Consider the following 17,429-nt stretch of genomic DNA (forward strand, 5'->3'; position numbering starts at 1 on the left):
TTGCTTTTATTTCTATTGCTTGGGTAGACTGTCCTAGGAGAACATTTTTGAGATGTATATCAGGTAATGTTCTGCCTATATTTTCTTCTAGGAGGTTTATTGTATCTTGTCTTATATTTAAGTCTTTGATCCATTTTGAGTTGATATTTGTATATGGTGTAAGGGAGTGTTCTAGCTTCATTGATTTACATGCTGCTGTCCAGTTTTCCCAACACCATTTTCTGAAGAGCCTGTCTTTATTCCATTGTATATTCTTGCCTCCTTTGTCGAAGATTAGTTAACCAAAAGTTTGTGGGTTCATTTCTGGGCTCTCTTTTCTGTTCCATTGGTCTATATGTCTGTTTTTGTACCAATACCATGCTGTCTTGATGACTGTAGCTCTGTAGTATTGTCTGAAGTCTGGGAGAGTTATTCCTCCGGCCTCTTTCTTTTTCTTCAGTAATGCTTTGGCAATTCTAGGTCTTTTGTGGTTCCATATAGATTTTATTATGATTTGTTCTAGTTCTGTGAAATATGTCCTGGGCAATTTGATAGGGATTGCATTAAACCTGTAGATTACCTTGGGCAGTGTGACCATTTTAACAACATTGACTCTTCCAATCCAGGAGCATGGAATATCTTTCCATTTTTTAAAAGTCTTCTTTAATTTCCTTCATCAATGGTTTATAGTTTTCTGTGTATAATTCTTTCACCTCCTTGCTTAGATTTACTCCTAAGTATTTTATTACTTTGGGTGCTATTTTAAAGGGGATTGTTTCTTTACTTTCTTTTTCTATTGATTCATCGTTAATGTAAAGAAACGCAACTGATTTTTGAACGTTAATCTTGTAACCTGCTACCTTGCTGAATTCTTCAATCAGCTCTAGTAGTTTTTGTGTGGACCTTTTAGGGTTTTCTATATATAGTAACATGTCATCAGCATATAGTGACACTCTTACCTCTTTTTTTCCAATTTGAATCCCTTCGATTTCTCTCTCTTGCCTGATTGCTGTGGCTAGGACTTCCAAGACTATGTTGAATAGGAGTGGTGATAGTGGACTGCCTTGTCCCAGATTTTAGTGGGAAGCTTTTGAGTTTTTCACCGTTGAGTACTATGTTGGCTGTAGGTTTGTCATATATAGCTTTTATTATGTTGAGATATGTTCCCTCTACACCCACTTTGGTGAGAGTTTTTATCATAAATGGGTGTTGAATTTTATCAAATGCTTTTTCTGCATCTGTTGAGATGATCATGTGATTTTTGTCCTTTCTCTTGTTGATGTGATATATTACATTGATTTGCTTATGTTGAACCACCCTTGTGTCCCTGGGATGGACCCACTTGATCAGGATGTATAATCTTTTTTATGTGCTGTTGGATTCTATTTGCTAATATTTTGGTAAGGATTTTTGCATCTGTGTTCATCAGTGATAGTGGTCTGTAATTCTCTTTTTTGATAGTGTCTTTGCCTGGTTTTGGTATCAGGGTGATGGTGGCTTCATAGAATGAGTTTGGGAATATTCCCTCCTTTTCAATCTTCTGGAAGAGTTTGAGAAGGACTGGTATGAGTTCTTTGTATGTTTGGTAGAATTCCCTGGTGAAGCCGTCCAGTCCTGGACTTTTATTTGTAGGGAGGTTTTTTATTGCTAATTCAATTTCATTTCTAGTGATCGGTTTGTTCAAATGTGCTATTACTTTTTAAAGTATCCTGTTTCCTGCAGATATTTTGAAGCTTCTCTCATTTCTATAAGTATAGTCAACATAGTTGTTTCATAGTTAGAGTCTAAGATCAGAAGTCTCTGGATTTTTTCTGTTGTCTGTTCTTTTTCTTCCAGTTCTTACTCTTGGAGTCATTTCCTTCAACACCTAGTTGTCTTTTATTACAAGCTGGATGTTGTATTTGAAAAATTATTTGTAGGAATCATTTGAGGCCCATAGCAAGGTATTTTTCTCTGCAGAGCGCTTGCTCATGTCAGGTGTCTATGGACATCACTGATCCAGGGACCACCTTAAAACAAGCTTCAGATCAAATATTCCCTCTGTAGGGCTATAATTCTTCCGTGGATCTTCCACTCTCCCATTCACTCCTTCCATAAGGTTTTAACTCTGAAGTCTCAGCTTATTATGGAGAAAGTCTCTTTGTCCTTCCTTCCTCCCTCCCTCCCTCCTCCCTCTCTCCTCACCTTGGGAGAACCCCAGACTTTAGTTTCTGTCAGAAACAAAATTATAATTTTCAGTAATCAACAAAGACTGTTTGGGCTTCCTTGCTTGCTTAACTTCTCTGGGTTCTCATTTTCTTTTCACTTTTGACTGTGTACTTGTCTGTCTTGTTTAAGAATATGAGAGAGAGATGAGGGAGAGGGGAGTGTGTGTGTGTGTCTGTGTTTAATTTTCTCTTTGATTCTCAGTGGGAGAGTTGACCTGAATATAAATAACCTAGCCTGCCATTACTGAAAACAAGAAAATTACCTGGAAAGTCCTGATTTCTTACTTTGAAATCTGAAAAGCACTCACACTTTCAGGAATTGTCTACACTCAATAGCTGCTTATCCTTTCTAGGTATTTTGCTTTGCACCTCAGCAGTAGAAACTAATTTGTTTGAGGAGTGGAGAAAGGACGAGAATGAGATCTAAATTGCAATGATTGTGAATTAATAATTGTTTGGGGGAAGGGCACACACACTAACAGTCAAGTAGAGTACACTAGTGTTTTCCAAATCAGATATAGAGGTTGCTGCTCTGATTTGCTTCTTACAGAGGATAACAAGGTGTGCCAGCCTTTGGTCATTTTGGGGTACAAAATTATAGGTCTTTAAAATTCCTAACTGCTTAAAGTATTGTGCTCTATAGTTTCTTGTTTTAGTGTTTTTCATCTGAGTAATTCCTGTGCATCCTTTAAAACTGAGCTTAGATGTTATTTCTTCACTGACTGCCTTTCCCCAAACATTGAGGTACTCCATAAGTATTTGTTGAATGAATAATAGGTTGGTTGGTGACTTAAATTCCCTTCAATGCCTGCAGAGCACCCTGACTCAATTCTTTCAAGCACTGGTCACTTGAGATTTTAATGGTCTGATTTTTTGGTTGTCATTGTTGGAGGGCAGAGTTACTTTCTTTATTCTCCAGGGTCTAGAGAAAGGATCCTTTCCTGGCAATCAAGCACAGATTTCCTGGTACATAATAAGTATTCAATAAATGCTTAATGAATGAACATTGTGCTCTTGATTTGAAAGGAGATAATTGGAAATTAAGGGCAACTGTGGACAGTTAAAACAAGTAATTCAAATAGTATTAACTACTTATGCTTTTTTTGTGTTCATTTGGCCTTCTAAGCGGTGCCACTTTAAAAAGAGAAAGGGCAAGTTTGTATGACTGAATGTCTTTGCTTCTACGACTAGGCAAAAACATACATAATTATACTCTCCTTGAGTTTGTTCCACAAATTCTGCATCTCTCTTACCAGTTTATGCTGCCTGATTGCTAAGAAGAGTTAATTCTCTGCAGCAGTACTTCAGAGGTATTTTTTCCTCATATAACTGCTTTTCCTCTAAACAAGTGGTCCTAAATCATGTACTCAGTGCAGTATAAGCACATTCCTCATTTTTTACTGTAGAACTCTTTGTCCTTTCTGGATGAATATGAGATCTCGTTTATTTACTGTGGTTGATCTAGGGATGGTAGGGGGATTTCTTTTCTTTTCTTTTCTTTTCTTTTCTTTCTTTCTTTCTTTCTTTCTTTCTTTCTTTCTTTCTTTCTTTCTTTTTTTTCTTGAAGATCAAGGCCTTAATAAACTTTACGGTTGAAAGACCTAATAAACATTAGGGTTAAAAAACTGTATCACAGCTTGAAAATAAACTTAACTTTTTTAAGTTCCAGAATAATCTTTTCCAGTTCTAATACTGGAGAGTTGATCTATAAAAATGCGTTAGTACAAATGATGGTTAGACTTGTGCAGTTTTCTGATATTGGACCATTTACTAAGCCTCTGATTTTCTTTTTAGTTGCCAGATTGAAAAACAGAAATCATACGGAGTAGAAGAGATTAGAGGGAGAAACCGGCTGAAGAGGGCAAGAGGAGTTTTTATTGAAATTAATTAGTTCTGTTACATTAATGTCAAAAAATTTGATTTTGACAACACATATTTTAGCCTGATGATTTAATGAAGTTTTTGTTTCCTTGCATTTTATTAAAGAATGGGTCACACAGAGCCATGTAATTGGCTTTGGTTGTGTGATCTGACTTTAGTAGGAAAAATTTTGTTGAGAAGATAATTTTTCATAGTTGATTAGTTGGCTTCTGTTATGCTAAGCATTGAACAAACCCTAGCCATGTCTTTCTTCATAGTCAGTCTGAGGGCTTTTCACATGGACGTAGTGATCTGAAATTGCTAGCCACTGAAGTTACATCTCCTTTTATGCACTACATGGGGACAGTAAGGACTAATTAGTTCATTTAAAATGAAAATTATTAGGAAAGGTAATCCTTTTTCTGTAAGTCATTTTCTGTAAGTTTTCTTAAGATATACTTGTATTATGAATGATGGATAGGAGAGTTGACCTTCAGGATATCCAGGACTCAAGCACTTTTCCCAAGTTTCAGATAAGCTGTTGTAAAAATTGCTTAGCTAAAGTTTCTCCAGTATTCTCTTAATTTTAATTATTTTGGGGGGAAAAGACAAATCTTAACTGTGGCCCTGTTATTTAATAGAAGAAGCTATATAATATTGCGGGGGCAAGTTGAAAGAGAGTGAAGGGGAAATTACTGAGGAACCCTTCAGTTGGTCTTTCAATTTTCCTAGCTATGTACCAGATGACCTGAAGTGTTTTGCTTGTATTGTTTGTTTTATGATGGGGAGATAATTAGATTTATTCATTAATTTCTGTTTGGAGGAGGTACTGGGGATTGAACCCAGGACCTCTTGCATGCTGAGCATGTGCTCTACCACTTGAGCTATACCCTTCCCCCAACCTGAAGTGTTTGGGGGCACCCTGCCTTTTGGAGGCAACTTCGTTTTCGTAACATTGATTTGACTGATGAATAATATTTACTGAACATCTTGCAAAACACAAAACCTTGAGCTAGGTACTGTAAAGTGAAAAGATAAATCAGATAATGGATCTTGACTTCAAAAGCTAAGGGTCTAATAAGGAAATTAAGGTTTGAAGGCCACTGTATGTGAGGTAGAAAGTGATAAGTTCTATAGAAATGAGAAGACTTGAACCTTGAAAGCCAGCCAGCTTGGCTTTGAATTGTAGCTCCATCTTTACCAGATATTCTTGATAAAGCTGCTGAATTTACTGTTTTCTTATGTGTAGATTAGGGAATGAAATACCTGCCACATAGAATTTGGGGAGAGGCGGGTAGATTATTTAAAACTGAAAAGCTCTTTTGGCTCATGCTTCTCATATCCAATTGCCTATTCAGTGTCCAGTACGTCAAAGAGCCGTTTTAACCTTATATTCAAAACCTGACTTGTGAGTTCTCTTCCGAAATGTTTTTTGTCTCCATGAATGGCATTGACAGTCTCCCTAGCCAGAAATCTGAAAGTCACTTCCACTTTTTACCCCATTATCCATTCCATCCAGAGCTATTGATTTTACACCATAAATTTTGCCTGTCAGATTAGTTCACTCATTAGTTCTCCATTGCTACCGCCATAGGCCAGATCTTCATAATTTCTCACATACACTACTGTTCATAGCTTTCTGTTTCCCTGAATCTATTCTTTCTGCCTGTCCCGCACCTACCAGAATAAATTTATTTAAAATAAATTTTATATATTTAAAATGTATATATGGTTCATTTTTCTGTTTAAAACTCTTCAGTGAGTTTTCATTATCCTTAATCTGCAGATAAAATCTTAAAAGCATATTCGTCTCATCCGTGTTCTGCCTTGCTCGTTATTATATCCCCAAGGCCTATCATAGTACTTTTTCATAATAGATGCTCATATATTTAAGGGGTGACCAAAGGAAGGAATTTCTGAAAGAACCAAATCTATAACTGGGAAAATTAGGCTGTCCTTTTGTTTCCTTCCTGTTTGGCTTTATGTGAATATGCATACTTGTTTACAGCGGTACAGGTAAAATACTATTTCTGAATAAAATAAATGTTTATCTTTTTTTTTCTATTTTTTTACATCTTCTCTTTACCCTGTCCCGTCACCCTCCTTCATCTGTCCTTGCACCATTTAATTTACCTGAAATTGCTTAGCTGTAGTTCAAGAACCCCCTGTTTTCTTCTCTCCACATAATTAATGAAGGTCAACCATTTGGAATTCGTGTGAATTACTCTCTTACTGTAAGCAGACTATTTGGTGTGCATGACAGTAAAGTAAAGCACCTCTTTGGGATACTGCAAAACAGCTAGTTGTCCTCCCAGTGGAGACTCAAGTTCACCAGTTCATAAATTAGGTCCCAGCTGATGAGGCACAAAGCTGCAAAGGTCAATTAAACAAGTGCTTGAGAATCTCAAGAGTTTCATTAGTGAATAGTCTTGCTCTGCTCTTCTCAGAGAATGCCAAGGCCTTAAGAGAGCAGAGGAAGACTGGGTGATAAGAGTATGATAGAAACGTGAGCTAGTAAATGGGAGTTGGGGAATATTTTCCATATGAGTCAGATGATTTCCAGGGAGAAATGAGGTCTCATTTTGTAATGACATGTCCACCCATGAGTTGGCCCTTAAAGGCTGGGCACTTTCTTATTTCATATTCATAGCTTGTTGCATTTAATCCTAGTTGTTAAATTTGTGCTGATTTTACAAACTTATTGAGCTCTAGGGGAAGGGCTTTGAGATTCACAGTTAAATGATATCTTATAGAATATCAACAAAGAATAAAATACAGATAAAGGAATATAGAGACTGAAGAGAAAGATACTGTTTCAGAGAAGAAGGTAAGAATTTAAAAGTTTATTGTCATTAAAAGTCATAAATTTCTGGGGACAGTATTTCTACTGGTTTAATGCTGTCGTATATACTCTTTTGGCTGTTTGTGCACATGTGCCTTTACCCATCTCCCTAATGTCTTTTGCCATTGTCAGTGCAGGGATAATAGTCACCAAAAAAGTCCTACAATATAAATGACCTTATATCTTTGGAAAGAAGAAAAGTTACAGTAGAAGTGTCTGTTTTTTTGCTTGTTTGGGGTGTGTGTATTTTTAAATAATTAATCGATATTAGGTAAAGATAAATTAGGTTTTTATCACCTATGTTGTTTTTATAAAACCAAAGATAAATATTTGGAAATAATTTAAAGAGTCTTGATTCACTTTTTATTAAGTATTTGAATAATTTTGTTGTTTTCTGGCCATCTAAATTGTATATGTATGAGACCCCAGAGTTGAACAGAGGCAGGTTGCAGGGGTTTTATGAAAGGGAGAATTCTAAGTAGACACATGGATCTTTTGATCTCATGTATTGTGTGGGGATTGAATGTCACTGTCTGTCACAATTCTGGAGTATAGCATTAACCCTCATCCCAGTCTCTTACTCTTCCTCTGAAAGCTTTAAGCCACTGGAACCATGGGCATAGGAGACATCACTTCTGGCTTATCTTTCGGTATGGTAGCTAAGCTCCAACTTAAATGCAGCATTGGAAAGAACATGCAGATTCTTGTAAATGGGTCTCTCAGAGTTCTCAAATAGGCACAGTTCTAAACACTTTATACTTACTAACTCATTGAATCTTCACCACAAACCTGTAAGGTAAATATAGTTGTCTCTATTTTTATAGTCTGGTTGAATGTCAGCTCCTTCTAGCTATGTCCTTTGGCAAGTTACTTAACCTTTCTTGAGTTTCCTCATCTGTAAAATGGGGATAATGGTAACTTTTCTTTACCATTTCCTTGTGTGGTAAGGATTAAATGCTTGTAGATGTTAGCTATTGTTATCTAACTAGTTTATGATTACATGGAAAAGAAAGATTACTGTCAGAAGAATCAGAAATTTGGTTTCTGGTCCTTATTCTACTCTTAGTAGCTATGTGATTGTAGGTGAATTTTCCTCTTCTTGAGCCTCACTTTCTTATACCCATTTTTTAACTTTTTATTTGGAAGTAACTTCATATTTATATGAGACAAAAATAGTACAGATATGGCACCAAAAGCAAGATAAGACAAAATAGAAAAATTGGGCTTCATGAAGATTAAATAATTTTGTGCATCAAAGGACACCATCAACAGAATAAAAAGGCAACCCACAGAATGGGAGAAAAATATTTGCAAATAATATATATGGTAAAATATTAATATCCATAATATATAAGGAACTTCTACAACTGAATAATCAAAAAAAACCACAATTAAAAAATAGACAAAGGACTGAAATAGTCATCTCTCCAAAGAAGACATATAAATGATTGAAAAACACAAAAAAATGCTCAACATCACTAATCATTAGGGAAATACAAATCAAAACCACAGTGAGATAGCACTTTATAACCATTAAGAAGGCTGCTATTTAAAAAAACATATAAATGCTGGGGAGGACGTGGAGAAATTGGAACCTTGCTGCATAGCTGATGGAAATAGAAAATGATGCAGTCACTGTGGAAAAGTGTGTGTTGGCTTGTCAAAAAATTAAACACAGAATTACCATACAATCCACAATTTCACTCCTGGATGTATACCCAAAAGAATTGAAAGCAGAAACTCCAAAGATATTTGTACACTAATGTTCATAGCAGCATTATTCACAAAAGCCTGAAGGTGGAAACAACTCAAGTGTCTATTGATAGGTAGACAAAATGTGGTATATACATGCAGTGGAAATATTTAGCCTTTAGGAGGAAGGAAATTCTGACACATGAAGACATGCTAAATGAAATGAACCAAATGTAATATGACAGATAGTCTACAGTTCCACTTATGTGCGGTACCTAGAGTAGACAAACTCAGACAAAAAATAGCACAGTGGTTATAAGGAGCTGGGAGGAAGGAATTGGTATTTAATGAGTCAAGAGTTCCAGTTTGAGATGATGAAAAACCTCTAGAGGTAGAGGGTGTGGTGATGGTTGTACAACCATGTCAATGTACTTTCAGTACCACTTGAACTGTACACTTAAACATGATTAAATTGGTAAATTTTACGTATATTTTATAATTTTTAAAAATACATGTTTCATCACAAATAAAAATAGTACAAAGAACAACTGTATCCCCCTTTACCCAGATTTACCTGTTGTAATATTTTACCCCATTTGCTTTATCATGTGTGAGTGTACTCTTGCATACACCTAATCTACTATCTGAATTCCAGTTTTGTCATTTGATCTGATAGTATTGTTCTTTATAGTGTTTTCCCCCTTTCTAGAATACAGTCTAGGGTGGGACATTGTACTTAGTTGTCATGTCTCATAAGCCTTCCCTTAGCTTTTATAATATTGACATTTTTGAAGAGCAGTATATTACTCCCCATCCCCACCCTTTTTTTAATAGAAGCATCCTTATTTTCTGTTTGTCTTTTCCTTGTCATTCGATTGAGGTTCCACAGTCTTGGCCAGAAAATGTGTAAGTGATGTGTCTTCCTCAGGTTATGACATCTGGAGACTTAATACATTTTTAAAAATCTAATTGGCTTTATTCAATGATTTATGCTTTGGGCAGCATGGATGCCTAACAAACAGAAGGGTGTTCCCTCAATGCATTTTTAATTAAAAGGAGAGTAAAGAGAACCAACAAATGCTATAGGAACCTCAGAGAACAGATGAATAGGTTGGAATGGTTGGGGAAGACATAATAAGGGAAACTTAGTTTACTGATTTGGTAGAAAACATATTTCTAAAATTTTACCAGCCTTTCCTTGGTATCAAATTTTGCTTTCTCTCAGTCAATTTATATTGCTGTCTTCTACCAGCCTCTATTAAATGTCAGGAAGAAATTACTGGCTTTTTTTTTCAGTGAAATCAAGTGTATCTTTCAAATGGTGCTCATGAATCTACTGATTATTATGTAAGGTTCCCCAAATAATAAAATGACATTGGACCTTTTTTTTTTAATGGAGATAATGGGGATTAAACCCAGGACGTCGTGCATGCTAAACATGCACTCTACTGCTAGGCTATACCCAGCCCCCCAACATTGAACTTTAATGAATGAGAACATTCATTCCTTTCCTGCTTTCATCAAATATTAGAGTCAGACTGAGGGTTTGTACTCTTGGCTTTGCCACCATTCTAGAGCCTTTTAGCACCGATACCTGAGTTGCTGAAAGGAAAGTGCTGTTCTTGCCAATACTTTCTGTAAAATGTATATAAATAGTAGTAATGCTGATAGGTTTAGCCTTTCTTCTCTTTCAGGCTGTCTTATAAAGAGCATCCAAACTTTAGATAAGGAGGTAACAGGCTACTTCATAGAATAAGATTAGGGTCAATATAGGTTAAGTATGTTTCTTGGGTGATTTGTTTTTTCCCTATGTTATAGGAAACAATGTGATTGGCACAATTGGGATATATTCATTGATAAACAGGGAGAAGAGACAGAGGTATATTTGAGGCCAGTATTGTAAGATGATTTTTTTTCTTCCCATGTACTTTTTAAAAACAATTCCTTGGCCTTTGTGCATTTTGTTTCTGCAGTTTGAAGAAAACAGATCTGAAACAAGGTCTTAACCCCAGCTGCTTCTCAACACGGTGACTGCCAGGTCTCCAAACATCAAGTCCAGCTTTGTCCGCCAACCTGTCTGACATGTCGGGACCCGTGCCAAGCAGGGCCAGAGTTTACACAGATGTTAATACGCACAGACCCCGAGAGTACTGGGATTATGAGTCACATGTGGTGGAATGGGGGTAATTATTTCCATTTACTTCACTGTACTCACCCAAAGGGCTGACTCTTATGGATTTGTTGAGTAATTTATGTCAGGAAACCTCCCTGACTGTGCACTTATAAACCTCAAGATTGAACCCAATCTGTGTTTTCTTCTGCAGAAAAAAAGGGTATTGCTTTGGCAAATTAATAGTTTTGGTGGGTTTATCAGTTAAAAAATCATTTCAGTCTCTTCTTAATTCTTTTCTCCAATGTATGTATTCTGTGTATAAAGCTGGTAACAGAGTTACCTGTTAGGTTGCTCAGCTAAGAGCTTTGTAGTTAGATGAGAATTAATACTTGGGAGGCTTTGAACTTTGAAAACACCAGACTCTTACATAAAATATTTTTGAGGTCAGAGAATGTTGTCCCATGATGATACTGAAGGATGAAACAGTTCTTCAGAAAGGTGTCCTCTTTCTGATAAGAAGCAAAATTAAACCTGTAAAATATTAGCCCTTATCATAGGCTAGCCATGTGTAACGTGGAATTCAGCCCAAATTCCATCCTGAACAGTTGGAGTCTGCCTGAACAGCTGTGTTTGCCCTCCTAATTCTCTGTGCAGTCTCATTTGGATGTCCCAGCATGGTATGTATTTAATCGATCAGATCATACCTTTTGTGATAAAATTATTTTGACATTCAAATGCAAAAGAAAGCAATTTGAAAACTCAAAGCTGCAGCTCCCATATGCTACATTTTATATCTGTCCACATGTGATGTTCATAGCCTGTAAGTAGTTAAAAATAAGTCTCCTAAAATTGTCATGGGGTGTTTTTTAATCCTGATCAGACCATGGTTCTTAACAGTAGGTACATTGCCTCTGCATAAGAAGGCATAGTGTGCTTCAAAGATACCATCAAGAACCATGGTACAGTGCCAGTAAATGTTACCATTATTGATACCCTAACAGTTTTCCTCTTATGTCACATGCTTTGGACTCTAGGAATACTCTAGGAGTTTTACTACAGAAATTTCAACCAGTCTCTTCAAATTAAGTGTTTTGCACATAGTTCTGCTTAAATGGCACTAAACAGCCCTTTTGAGTTTTTGCCATGGTGCTATTTGCTTGCTTGAATTTGTTTTCTGTGCCCTCCCACAGGAGAACTGGACCAGATCTAAGAGCTTCCTTCCCTAGACCTGCCATGGTTATTGTATTGTGCATTGTCTTGAGTATCTTTCTCATTCTCTGTTCATTCACTTTCTTTTTAGCTGCTTGAGGAAAATGAATGGCTTATTTGTTACATATTGGATTCTCAATGTCTCCAGCAGGAATAAATAACTTGTAGGTCTTATTAAAAAGATTATATTTGTCATTCTTTAGAGCAAACCCCTCTAAGTTGTAAGCAGAGGCAGGGAGCAGATGTTGACATTTTCCTTATTCATTTCACCTCTAATGTTGCTTACTGGTCTTGGAATATGGGTAAAAGTAGGGAAAGGGACACCTAACTATGGTTCATGATCTATAGTGTGGTTTCCAAACTCCATTACATGAACTGTCCTCAGATCCTTGGAGGGCAAGTAGGAGGTCAAACCTATATATTTGAAAACCACTTGAATGCAGAGAGGCCTGTTAAAAATCAGCTGCTCCCAGAGTGTGGCTGAATTGAAATGTTCTTACAGCATATATTGACTTCTTGCTAAATGCTAGCTCTGGACCAGGCACTGAGGGACAGGAATATGTAAAAGTTATTCTCCAAGGGAAAGCTGTCTGTTATTGGAGACAAATGTACATAACAAACCCTAATACAAGCTAGCGATGTATGGTATGCCAGTAGAGATGTAAACCATTTGGGATTTGAAAGAGTAATTGAAAGGCTTAAATTTTTTAATTGTAGGATAGGGAACACAACATTTTTAACTGGCCAAATTAAAAAAAAAATCAATTTGGGAATTATTTGAAATACCTCTTACTTATTTTTCTCCTACTGGTTTTAGTTTTATAAATTGAATTAGTGCTTGGTAATACGAACTTTTTAAATCATTGTGACTTTGTTCACAGAAATCAAGATGACTACCAGCTGGTTCGAAAATTAGGCCGGGGTAAATACAGTGAAGTATTTGAAGCCATCAACATCACAAATAATGAAAAAGTTGTTGTTAAAATTCTCAAAGTAAGTATAAGAAGAAAAAGATGATAATTTCAAAGGTTTGGGAGGGTTAGTTATTTTATTTTATTTTGTTTTTTTAAGTAATAGTGATGCCTTTTTTAAGGTAGCATTTGAAAGGGTTCTTGGAGTGCTTTAACACCTTTATTGTTTCTCTGAAGTCAGTAGAAGAGGTTATCTTCATTTGACAAATCAGGAAACTGAAGCAACAGAAGTGATTAGACTCAAGTGGTATAGCTAGTTATGGCAGAGGAAGGGAGTAAAGATTCAGTCTTCTCTCTCCTTGTTCTTGCCTAACATTGATTTCCTGTATTTTTAGTTATGTTATGCTTTTGTTTTCAATAAATTATTGCCTCTGCTGTGTAAGGATGAGGAGTCACAAATGTAAGCTTTTAGAGGGCAGGCAGATGACATTAGTGCAGCTAGTTGGATTTAAGTGCACATGATGAGAGTATGTGAGTGATGGGTGCTTTGGAATGTACTCCAGCTCCAGCTGATTATTGCCTTGCATTAATGCAAGTCCAGTGTTGCTTGATACTGTTTTATAAAGAGAAACTAGACACTTATATTTGCGTCCTAACTCTTTCGGTTGTTAAGTGTTGGCTCGAGAATTTTTTAAAACACTCCAGATTTGACCAGTGGGCTACCAGTATGTAAATTGTGATTTAGTTATAACTGTACTGTGTACTGTCATATACCAGAAACTTAGCATATGGTTCCTTGCCACAGGATCTTCTCCATATTTGATATGAGAAGCAGAGGGTCCCGGACTTTCTCAGTTTATAGCAGCCATATCGCCTCAGAAACTTTTACGGTACCCCTAAGCCAAAAGAAATACAGTTTTGTATATTAAGTAGTTAAGTCTAATTAACTTTAAAAAAAAGTTTTTATGTTTCAACTTGGTTAACCATTTTAAAAGTTATACACATGAAAGAGAAAAGTAATTTTATTTTATTCTTATATAACCATAATTAATTATTATTGGGATACATATACCTGTTAGTCTTTGCACAGCTTCTCAAATGTTGGCATCAGATTGAACACCAGCAGTCTCATTTCCTGTTCCACATTAATTTTTGCACAATACCTTTTGTCACAGCAACTGCTGAAAACCCAGCTTCACAAAAATGTGCCATCAGAGAAAATGTAGTGCAATCTAATATTGAAACTATGAACTACCTCAAGCTCGTAGTGCACTCGGTGTCTAGCAGATAGCAAGTATTAATTGGTGTTTACCTCAAAAATTAGAAATTCACAGAGCGCCTGTGAATTTTCTGAGGTGCTTTGGCATACTTTTTGAGAACCAGGGAGTTCAAGTATTTGTATCTAATAGTGTAGAAAGAGAACTAGGCTGGAAATCAGAATTTGGATTATATTCCAAACTCTAAAAGTAATTAGCTATGATAGTCCTTTAAACTTATCTGTGAAAACGAGATAATCTTGTTCTACCTATCTTTCTCAGAGTTACTAGGATGAAATACGAAATTGTATATAGAAATATACTTTGGAGACTGAAGTTCTGCGCAATTGTAGGATGATATTCCTGTGGAAAAGTATATGATAGAATGAAGTTGTATATTACTTAAGAGTCATATGAAAGGCACAAATAGGGAGTCTTACAGTTTAGAAGAGAATGGTGGTTAGACAAAGCTCCCTGGAGCTGTTTTCAGGCCCTGAGTGAGAGGAGGACTTGGATTGGTGGGCATGGGAGCATGGAAGGGAAGCATAATCTAGAATGCACAAGATGAGAGAAGAGGAAGAAATAAGTGAGAGAAGTATTTTGTATGGAAGCTGTCATGTGACCATATGGGAGGTAAACTTAGAAAGGGAGATTTAATTGATGATGGCCTGGAAAAGATAATCTCTGCGTTTCCTTCCAGTCTTAAAAAATATATTTTTATCTCTTCTAGGTCATTGGGAGCCATTGATGGTCTTGAGTGAAGGGTGGTTTGGAAAGTTTTTTTTAGTTCAGTCTTTTCCTAACTGTACTGTATATGTTACTGTAACTGTGTAGTTAGATGGTATAATTATAGATGAAGTTCATTTATAAACTATATTTAAACTTTTAAATCTCTCCCCCCTATTTAAAAAGACAAAATTTGCATTGATCACATTAAAATAGGGTTTAAGTCACCTGTCTGGTCTATCACAAACTAGCTTTTGTAAGTTTATGGATTTCAAGGATTTTGTAAAGTTTTGTAAACCGGTAGTTTTTTGCCATTGGCCAGCAGTTGGGAAATAGTGACTTAGCAGAAAACAGGAGAGAGATTGATGGGTTAGCCCCAGGAGAGTAGAGACATTGCCTAGATACTCTTAACAGATCAGAAACATTCAACAGTTGAAGCAAAAAGAAGCTTGGGAATCAGCTTGTTTCCCAACCAATATACTGAGTTCCAATAGAAGCAAAGCTACAAGGCCATGAATTGAACTAAATGCGTAATTCACTGTTAGTAGTAAAACAGTTCCCATTTATTGAATGTCTGCTTTGCTTTGGACCCTTTTCTAGCTGCAGTATTTACATCACAATCCTGCAAGGCAAGTGGAAGCTTCAGAAACACTTAAGTGCTTTTCCCAACGCTGCACAGCTACAAAGCCAGGTTTTGAGGACAGTCTGTTTCCAAAACCTGCTAGCTTTCTGCTGTACCATATGCTTAGGACTTAAGATGAAGTTAAAAGAGTCTATGGTATTGTTTGGTAGTCCTCGATCTGGGTCATCAACCTGGGAGATACCTAAAAATAGATCTCCAGCTCCATTCTCAAGATTCTGATTCAGCAGGTCTGTACAATCTGTATATTGAAAAATCCAGGCTGATAATCTAAGTTTCGTAGCCTCCAATCTTGTTAATGAAGAGATAATACATACTTACCAGCAATTTCTAAGAAGTATATGCAGTGTGTCAGTAGTCTGAGGTGACCAGTACCATAGGAAAAGACTTGCATGGTCCAGCGCAGTATACATGGGTCACATATGGCTATTGAGTGTTTGAAATGTGTCTGGCCCAAATTGAGATATACTAGAAGGATAAAATACACCAGATTTCAAAGACTTAGTACAAAAAAAGAATATAAAATTGCTCATTAGTAATTTTTTAATACTGATTCACATGTTGAAATGATAGGATTTTGAATAATTTTTATTGACTAAAATATATTATTAAAATTTGTTTATACTTTTTAAATGTGGGTACTATAACATTTAAAACACACGTGTGACTTGCATTATATTTCTTTTGGACCAATACTGCTTTAGACTATTTAGAAAGAGGATTTTGTAGAGGAGGTACATTTGGACCAAAGCTCTTCTCAGAAAAATGAAAGGGATTTCTATACCAGAACAGATGTGGAAATGATGGGTGAAGACAAAGGAATATGGACGCTCTATTGGTATAAGGCTGGACAGACATTATGTGTTATGTCTCAGCCATATTATAATTAATTATAGTTATTGATTAAGGTAACTCTTATTGATTATTTTATCCATAATGAAAGGTTTACAAAGGTTATATAACTTGCTCATAGGCACACAGCTAGCAGGATGAAAATGGGACGCACATTAGTCAGTCACATTAGCCAGAAGGTTATACTGCACAAAGACAGTTTGGCCATCTTTGCTGTTGATCCTGGCTTTACTTCTAGAGACTGTTAAGACTTAGAGGAAGAAATGGAAAGAGCGCCATATTTCATCCTAAGTAATAAATAGATTTTTCAAGATATATCTTAGTATTACTATTTACATTCCTAGTTTGTACAGTTTTTAAAAATTAACATATTAAGACTGATGATTGGAATTAAATGCTAATTCTGCAGAGTTCTAGTCTTTGGAGTAGAAATCTTTTTCTTTCAATTCAACATTTGCTAAGTACCTGCAGAGTACCTGGCACAGGACTAGGAGAAGGGGATTCAGAAATGTCTGACACATTTCCTTCCTTCAAGGAGCTCATAAGTAAGCCATTTATGTATTTACATTACCTGTTGAAATATCCTGAAATAATTTGTTTTCATGATGCATTTTTACCCTTTCAGCCAGTAAAGAAGAAGAAAATCAAGCGTGAAATAAAGATTTTGGAGAATTTGCGAGGTGGTCCCAACATCATCACACTGGCAGACATTGTAAAAGACCCTGTGGTGAGTATAGAAGGCACTAGTAAGGCCCATTAGGGCTGAGGTGGTTGACACTGAGCACAACTGGCCTCTTTCTGTTCCTCCCTCTACCATTAAGTCCTTTAAAAGTGCTTAATCAGTTATACCATTTAACTAGCTTGGGTCTTTCTTTCAAAGAGACCTCCACCCACAGACTATTTCTTATTCTTCTAGGCTAAGAGACTGATAGCACTGGAAACTGAAATGTGTTAATCCATTTTGCAAACTCAGGTCCGATGCCGATGGGCGATGGGCGCATTGTCGGGCTGCCTAGAGCCTGGTGAGACTTCAGCTCCATGTCTTCTGTTTGAAATCCATCCCCAAAATGACCTAAGTGTGGTGATGATCAGAGTGGGGAGGGCTTGTAGCAATAGAGGGTTTCCTACTTCTGAGGCGAGGA

General features: G+C 36.3%; 1 protein-coding gene across 1 annotated transcript in view; it reads left to right on the forward strand.

Moving 5' to 3' along the window:
- CSNK2A1 (casein kinase 2 alpha 1) overlaps positions 1 to 17,429 on the forward strand; it is a 46,043-nt gene that overhangs the window by 15,899 nt on the left and 12,715 nt on the right. The window contains 3 exon segments of the mRNA XM_072943973.1: positions 10,554 to 10,763; positions 12,784 to 12,895; positions 16,913 to 17,014. Of these exon segments, the coding sequence (XP_072800074.1) occupies positions 10,663 to 10,763; positions 12,784 to 12,895; positions 16,913 to 17,014 (315 nt within the window). The 5' untranslated portion in view covers positions 10,554 to 10,662.

Source organism: Vicugna pacos, chromosome 19, assembly GCF_048564905.1.
Source record: "Vicugna pacos chromosome 19, VicPac4, whole genome shotgun sequence".
Classification (NCBI taxonomy): Eukaryota; Metazoa; Chordata; class Mammalia; order Artiodactyla; family Camelidae; genus Vicugna; species Vicugna pacos.